The 9,121-nt window shown below is 38.9% G+C and overlaps 1 protein-coding gene across 1 annotated transcript in view; it reads right to left on the bottom strand.

Moving 5' to 3' along the window:
* Positions 1 to 9,121, bottom strand: part of ITSN2 (intersectin 2) — a 54,946-nt gene that overhangs the window by 12,734 nt on the left and 33,091 nt on the right. The window contains exon 29 of the mRNA XM_009885339.1: positions 8,667 to 8,858. Within this exon, the coding sequence (XP_009883641.1) occupies positions 8,667 to 8,858 (192 nt within the window). The remainder of the gene's footprint in view (positions 1 to 8,666; positions 8,859 to 9,121) is intronic.

Here is a 9,121-nt window from a genome sequence, read left to right as displayed (position 1 = left end):
CGACCCAAGAAAATCACACAGGGATACGATCTGACCAAACATCGAGATGGCATAGATACTCAATGACTGGTAGGAGACGTTTCATATCAGCGTATAACATTTTTGATGGAGCTTTAAGCCTTCTGCACCCCTAACTGCAACATTATTAACACTGACATTCCGATAGCGCTCTGTACGCTGTCACAGCCCCCCCACCATCGCTGACCACTCGCACACCCCAGCCCTGCAACCCGGTCTCGGTGGTGGCACGAGACTTTCCTGCACGGATCTGACTGCTGGGTCAGGAACTCAGTGCTGTAAACTAAGCTTTTGTAAAACTACGCTTTTGTAGGTGGTTAGTCCATTATGCAAACTAGACAGTGACAAAATTAGGAAGCGTTTCAGTACCTGTTCTTGTGCATTTACAGCACCATTTACATTCTTGCCCCCGATTACACCGTGGCCGCTATTCTCTGCTGGCCCACAGAAAACAATATGAAGCAAGTGCTACGCTGCAGGCAACATCAGATTTGGCTTTCGTGGTTGGCTTCAGCTTTAACTGTGAACCTTGTGCGGCTCTGAGTAACATTGAGACTCTCGGCTCTTCACTGGGGACCATCAGTTCAACAAATAACTCTTATTTTACACCTTGTCCTTAGTTCCAAAGCTAACCTTTTTCACCCAAATAAGGGATGAACGCTTCAACGGTAGTTTTACTCGGCTGGCTGGGATGACAGCTGAACCCAACCCAACGGACTTCTATCAACAATGGAGTGGATTGCACACACCACCAGAGAAAAAGTAACATTTTTGAAAGAAAAAGTCTGATTTAAACCCAGCTTCTATTAGCTACACCTCTTCAGTGACAGAGAACGTTATTTTAAAGTAATCTTGCCTTAAATGCATCCTCGGCATTGTCTTTCCTATTGACGATCTGATGTATGTATACAATTCTTTCTGCACCAGGGTGTGGAAGAGAGCAGAGCTCTCGGGTGATTGTGCTTGAGCTGTGTTAGGCAGCCTTTTGCAAGAGATAAATACTGAAGGCGTGGACTACATCTCTTTCAATCAGCATTATTAAGGTGTATTATTATTATCATCATTATTACAATTACAGAATTTAGAGTGTACTCAGATAATATTGAAACATGAAGAGGTAACCGTGAAAGCCCCAAATGCTTCATTTCAGTGCTCATTGCTTAAACTGAGGGGCAGCTCTTTCAACAATTATCAATGCTCATATCTACATACCCAACTGTGTATTTCACACTACTGTGAAACTTTACCTAATACTACCCAAATCTCCAATTTTATCAGTTAAAAAGTGGGTAGAATGCCAGCTGGTTTTGGAAAATGCCATGTTAACAATTTCCTAGAACATCCCAGATAGGATGTGAAGTTGTTTTTCATTTTTAGAAAGACCATTAGTAGCAATTAGGCATTCAAGGAAAACTGTCACTGAACATTGGGAAGTCGGTTTGGCTCAAATCCCTCAGGTTAACAGTGCCTTTTAGAAAAGGGATAATTTATAAGATCACCTAATTATTATACTACAGTAAGTGACTGTTCGGTGCCACTGGTGTAGCACAAGACACTTCAGGCTGTATTAAACAGGCTTTCAAAGTCAGAAATTCAGAGAAGGCAATTCAGGGTGATTAGCATATTTTAGTAGAAATACTTAAAATGTAGTTTCATAAGGAAATCAAGTCAGCTAGAATACTTGAGGAATTATCTAGCACATTATTTGCCTACAATAACATGATTCCATTCTGTAACAAAATATTGATTTAGACAAAATACATCCAGAATAAAAATCCATTTGTAGTTTTATGTAGGCACATTGCTGTAGTCCATATTGCACAAAAGATATCTCTCTGAACTAAAGGGCACATATACGTTATTTGATCAAGTATATTAAATACATAACATCTCACTCTTTCTATAGAAATTTTGGAGAAAGGCTTTTAAATCTCTGCAACTGGACTAACCTTTTCCTGATAGTACCTTCACAACATTCATATATATATATGTATATAGTAAACAGTGTTTTGTAAACATTTCTGATTGCATAAGTGACCTTTGCTGTTTCGTAACCACGTTCAAGAAACCAACTAAATTAAATACCATGTCTACCAGATCTCTCCTGTTGTTACAGGAGCACAGAACTATTTAATCAGACAAGTAGTCTGCTATTAAGTTAATCCTTTTATTTAAAGGGGTATCAGGGTTATAGTCCTGGTCCCTCCCTCCCCCCAAACTAATAAAACATGGGTACCTTTACTGCACCATACTGCTGACACGCCGTAACTGTACCTTTGAGGACCACTTTTGAGCTGAGGAGTATAGTTCCATTTTTAAAACCAAATGCTCTGCCTTCAGCTCCAGGTGTCCATTAGTGTTTCTTTTCCGGCACCATCTCTTTATTGAGGTTACCTATGTATTAGGCTGCTAATTTATTTAACAGAAAGAACAGCAGCTTTCAGATAGCGTTTACTTCAAGTCACTGCAGACCGTCGCCAGATAAAAACACTATTTGGTACCATTAACTATTTGATGAAGAAAAGGGGCAGGGAAAGGGTCGAGTGGCACAGAGGCTGTATATGTACTTACTGCAGTAACTAGTACACGTTTGCCGTTTGCTAAAACTGAAAGCAAATATGAATTATCGGAATCAAGTATTTAAAGGAAGGAGGTTGTTTAGGGATAGGACACATTGGGCCAAAACAACCTGAATTCCTGCTATAGTACTACTGTGAAGGAAGAAAAAAAATTAAAATATCCTCCACTCTACGCTTAAGAGTTCTTTCCCCAGTTAAAAAGGGTATTAAAAGGCTGGATGGACTGCACCAGGTATACATCTTAGATCTTGTAGCATGTTTGTAATCACAGTGACTATCAGCAGCAGAGACAGGTAGGGTTTGTTTTCCGGTTGAGCCTTGTAGGCTACCAAATTTTCAAAGCTCAACATGTAAGAGATTCAATCAAGTCCATTAGAACAGTAATCAGCGAACATTTTAATTCTGCAAAGTATGTACATTACAACACTAAAAGAACACAAGTGCCCATTCAAAACAGCTCAGATAAACTGTGCAAATAGTGGGTCTTTGTGTGTCTGCAATCCCACCATGCAAACGATAACTTGATGTGCATGCTAATGATCTACGATTATCAATACCAAAGAAAAATACTAAAGGAAACAAGAATGAACAGCAGTGAAAGCCACACAAAGACCCACTATCCTTTCTGCTTTTACAAATCAACTGTAACTGTAGATTATAAGAAAACCCACAAAAACCTAATTTCTTGACTGGATCTAACGTTCAAACGAAGCAAAAGGATTGTGTCAGAGATATGTGAGCAGGGCTGGCCACCCTGCCTCCACGCTACAGTCAAACTTGGATAGTGGGTCTCTGAGGTGCTTTCACACTGGAAGACAACATTGGGTCCTAAAAAAAACAAAAAAAAAATGAAGGATAAAATGAACATAAATTTGAAGAGTGAAACATATGAGTTCTATGGACAAAGACAGAACAACACCAAAAAGATCAGAAAGGAATGACTAACATTCAACTTTCTGAAAACAGACATCATGAGCTTCTGCTCTGGCAATTTCATATTTATAAACACACAGAGTATTAAGTACCTGCAACCAGCCATCACTGACTCTGAAAAACACCTGTAGCTGATTCACTTGAACAGGAATGTGTCTTCCCAAGGAAGACTGCTGTTATGTAGACTCAACAATACAAGGTCAAGCCCTAAAGGTTTTTTTTTTTAAAGGCAATGGCAAAATTCCCTGAGATTTCAACAAAGCCGGGATTTCTCCTGAGACACTTGTAACAAGACATTAGAAAACCAGATAAAAACTAAACTTGTAAAGAAGAGCCTCATTGCAATTTATTTATATTGGCACATAAAAGTTAACCTGTTCAACTCTGTTCAAAGCCTGAAAAGAAATTAAACCTTGTCTCTAGTAACATGTGTCCATGAAGTAGGAAGTACCACATCACTCAATATACCCATCAGAAACCAAGGTCTGCACGGTCTAGAAGAGGTGTTGCAAAGTCAGGTTAAAGGCAGACGTGTGAGGTGGGCTGCAGCTGTACACACCCTGCGGGAAATCCAGAGACTATTCCAGACCCCAGGGCTTCAACCTGGAAGCTTTATCAAGCCTGACTGACATTGATCAAATAGTTTTAGAAATACAAAATTACTATGTCACTATGAACTAAGGGATTGATTTCATATTTGATCCTTGATAAAAGGGGTAAAATTCTGCAGCTGTTGAGTAAATTCTTAGTTATTAATCTTCATGTGTTAAAAAACAAATGTGGACCTGCAACATGCAACACCTCAAAGCCACTGATACTACAAACTCTTACTCCATAATCATAAAGAGGAGTTACTTTGCAATAACTAGAGAACTTCAAAATGTGTTGTCCATATATAGACACAGAAATGCACCTGCCACGAGCATGTTTGGAAGTTGTTTTTTCACTACGAACACCCTTGAAAGTCGGTCAGCTTCATTCATTAGACAGGAATTACTAATGATCTTTTGTGCATGGAGACTGTTCTGGAAATACAGACCATTGTTGTTGAAAGGACAGGACTTGCCTCACGTGTCTAATGTGTCACATCTAGACGTAAGGTTTGAGGAGGAAAAAATTATGTAGATCTAGGGGTATTACTACAAACATCAAGTTCGTACTTAAGGAAATTCACACTTTCATCATCTGTGTGTCAAGAACAGTCTACAGAGAGAAGATCTGTTTCCAGTCTAACCAACTTACGCCATTGCACTGGCAGAAGGCAGAGCAGGCAGGTCTAAATGGGGGAAAGACGTGCTTATGGGGGACTACCTGGAGCTCACATCTAAGCACCTGAAGCAGTATTAGATGCCTGAGGAACTACAGCAATGCTGGGCGATGAAAAGAAAAAAGACTGAACAGAAACAATATGTACAGTAGAGTAGCAAGAACTGGTACAACATTCAGCTCTGTGAAAGACCAATGTAACGAAGGGAGATGAGGTACGTCAGATAAGATGAACTAGAAGGTTCTGCACGCTGAGCATAGGTATATCCACCTGGCCAAGTTGTCCAGCTTTCCGCAAGAATGTCTCTGAGAGATGAACAGAGACATCCAGCAATCAGGTATGCAGATGTAGGTGGAGCATCTGTCTTGCCTCCATCTGAGATACATGAGGGGAGAAAACCTCAACTACAGAAAAGACAAGGACAAGGCTCAGACTGGTCCCATGGTTAAGATGACAAACTGAAAAAAAGCTCTCTTGCTGAAAAAGCCAACAAATAAGGAGAGAACAAGGTTCTAAGAGCAACTGTTTAAGGCAGATGAAGACTGGCTGAAATGACAAAATTATCTCCAGACCAGTCCATCAGGAAAAACTGTAAAGGGGTAAGTGCACTATGCCTACCCAGCCTCACACAGACCTTGGGAAGAACGGGAAGAAAACCTGGTAGACATGTCTTAGACAGGTACTGGCAATACACGAAAGATCTGACCATGAACAGTTGAGCAAGCACTCAACAAAGAACGGAGGATTATGCATGTTCCTTTACTTCAAATCTACAGCTATTTATATTTTGAAATCTCCTGTGTATCTTATTTATTCTTTATAATGACTTCTGTGCAAACACTAGAATAAGGGCTATTAAAATGTCATTAAAACATGAGTAAGTCTAACTGTCACCAAGGTCACCAAGAGCACGCTCTCAAGTATTCTGTGTTCTGCAATTAACAGGACTCAGTTGTATTTGAGAGACCTGCTGACAGACCTATGACACCCTTCACTGAGTTTTTTCCTTGCAGAGACCCTATGCCAGGATGCAGCTACACCAACAGGAAAAGTGATTCTGTCAGCACAGCTTATTCTCTTCAGAGAGCTATTTCAGCAACTTAAGAGAAGAAACATCTCGCTGATGTTGAGTTTATGGTTCAGTGGTGGACTCAGAAGTGCTAAGTTAATGGTTGGACTCAATGATCTTAAAGGTCTTCTCCAACCTAAACAATTCTATGATTCTAAGTTCCTTCTTTGCTAGGGAAGTTTGCCATTACAGCTATAACTAGTAAGTCCCAGAAAAGACTCTGGGCACAAAGGTGGTCCATATAACAGAGTTTAATTTAAGGGAAAAGCAGAATTTTCCTAAGCCGCAAACCTATTTCAGTAAACCAAATCCTTCTGTTTCCTTTCAAATACCATTAATTTGACTGTCTAGAAGAGACAGTGGGAGAACTGCTGTTCTTCAGCAGAAACATTACAATACTCAGGTTAACAATTCTTTAGAATACAACCACGCATTGTTAAAATTATATTTTGTTGTATCTCCAAGCTGGTCCCTAGAGAGCCACATCAAAATTTCTGTGGGATAATTCCTTAGTGATTTCTGAAGAATACTCGTGATTGTTTCTGCACTATAACTAAATAAGAGCAAAAAAATATTTTAAGGAAATCCAAGCAAGTTTGAAAGTTCAATCAGTATGTATTTAAATATTTCTCTGGTCACAGAAGAATGGTAGAGCACTAGCTTACTGCTAACACAACTTACTAGCTCAGACTTCACACCAGTGGAAAGCAGCCCGGCTGAAATGTGCGTAACAGTATTTGCACAATGCTGCACTTGAGCTAACAAGCCATGCTGGTTTTGAGCAGGCTGTGGACTTTAAGCAGGGTTTTTCCTGAACTTTCCAAATGTGTGTGTTTTCATATCACAAATAGGTGGCAAATCCCAGCACAAAACTGATATACAAACTAGCTTATTTGAAATACTCAGAGAATTTTTTTTTTTTTAAAAAATCAACATATTCTTCATTCACCAATAGGCAGATTTTGTTAATTAAGCACCAGGTCTGCTTCACAGCAAACAGATTATTTCTTAGACAGACGTTTAGCAATGACGTACAGATGACGTGGTGTACATCTGCTCATGTGTACATCTGTTCAGCCGACTGCCACTGGCTGACCTTTGTCAATGTACTTGCAAGGGAAAATTCTGTTCATACAGCCACAAATTGGTATGGAAATATTTTTACTCCACAACATTGAAATCTGAGAAAGAGACAGCCTAATGATATATCAGCAAACAATGAGAAAAACTTAATCATCACATCAAATGCTTCCAATTGCAACTTGTTCTTAGCACTGCTTTTGTTGAAAATGAGTGGTATATGTAATCATCTTGCACTTACCACACTCAGCCACATAACTCTAAATGGAAACACACCTGGTGTGATAAGCTAATGTCTCTATCATTTTTGAAAATTCAGAAAGTTTAATACACAGCCAGAATCTTAATTTTATAGCCCATCTGGACTTAGTCTATGCTACTTCTTCAAAATTGAGATTTTTGTCTCTATTTAAACAAACCAACCTTTCAAAGATCATTTTAATGATTTAGATATGCTTAACTGAAAGAATGTTAAGTTCAATCTAAGTGCAGAAGTTTTTGACACCACAGCCACACCAGCATTAAAAAAAAATTAAAATAAAATCAACATGTTACCAAAAATGTAAGCACAGATATAATTTAGCTAAAAAGAAAATGTGGAGAATGGTGCATATTGTATTTTGCCCAGGTACCAGAACAAAGTACCCAGGGAAAATACTTCAACTTTCCAATCCAAGCTTTACCTTCATTACCAAATTTGTGAATTCTTCTGTAAGAACACAACTATGTTGATCAAATCTTTAAGTGCAAACTGGCTTACACACTAGCTATAGGTTATTAAAAGTCTACCTCAACCACACTGCTGGATGCATGTTTTTATACTGAGAATGTTTTTATACTACAAATGATGCCTAGGGAAAAAATAGTAGGTGAAGGGACAAGGCTTGTTATGTCAAAGGAGCAACTTTTACATTAAGATATGTTCCCAAATCCACTGATGCCATGGGCTGTTATAAAAGTTGGTTTAATCACACTGCCCCAGGATGAAAAGCTGAAGGAGTAAAAATGGTGGTAATTTTCTCTGGGGAGAGGGGCCAAAAAAACATGGTGTGGGGGGAGACACCAGAAACCTTTACTGTGTTTGTGTGCAAAAAAAGACAGAATTTTCCCCATCAGAGAGGTGTATATTCTAGCATTCAGTTCTCAGCCTGCTGCTGATAATTTTCAGCTTAACATGTGTTTTGATATATACCTTGTTTCTCAGAATTGGATGAGAGCTGGACTGCTGGAAGCTGGGACACACGTATTTACCATAGGATAGACCCCTTGCTAACGCTAGAATCTTTCCCCTATCCTTTCCATGGTTATTTTTACTTAGGTTTAAATATAAGTTAAAGATGACTATAGCAAGCACTTTTTCATATTCGATGAAACTCAAGCAAGTTCTGTAATGGAGCACAGTATACCTGCGCTGACTCCCAGTCAGTGGCAGCTGCCAAACATCAGCACCTTTAGTGGAAGGGGAACACCTACCAAATGTCGTATTTTAGCTCACTCTAGCACTCTTACTGTTACACCCTGGCTGGTTGGTAACGTGCTGGTTGTTTGTAGGTTCAATAGAAAAGTGTTTAAAATACTTAGTAGTACAGTAAGGTATTTAAAGAAAAGGTATTTAAAGTACCAATAAATTCAGCTGATGCCTGGAACTCCAAATTCTGAACACAAAGCAATGAACCTTTGAAATAAAGCAACAGAATTAATAAAAATAAAAGTTGCTTACACTGCTGACTTGGATCAGAATCTGTGGTCATCTTCACGTAATTTGAGGGGAAGAGACCTGTCACACCATTGATTTCTCCTTGCCACCAGTCAGCATCATCTTTGTTCAGTACATTAATAAGCTGCCCTTTGGAGAAACTGAGCTCGTCTTCATTGTTTGCCATATAATCATACATCGCTATCACTTGACACACTATGAAGAAAAACCAGATAAAGCAGAACACTGTTACACAAGTATTTTTGAGCATTTTACATAACCACAGGAAAGAAACAACAATTTCACATATACTGTTACATAAGAAAAATGCCACATGATCTTATCTTGATGTGGAACTGTCCTCACTTCTCTTGTACCTTTTTTTTTGAATTGGGCCAGGCAGTAATCTTTATTTCCACTTTGTATATCTATGCACTTATATAGTGAATTGATTCAGTTAGTATAGCAACTATTGACCT

The sequence above is a fragment of the Charadrius vociferus genome, unplaced genomic scaffold (genome assembly GCF_000708025.1).
Source record: "Charadrius vociferus isolate BGI_N301 unplaced genomic scaffold, ASM70802v2 scaffold173, whole genome shotgun sequence".
Taxonomy (NCBI): Eukaryota; Metazoa; Chordata; class Aves; order Charadriiformes; family Charadriidae; genus Charadrius; species Charadrius vociferus.
Note: the sequence above shows the minus strand (reverse complement) of the source record. Positions and strands in the feature narration are given on the sequence as shown.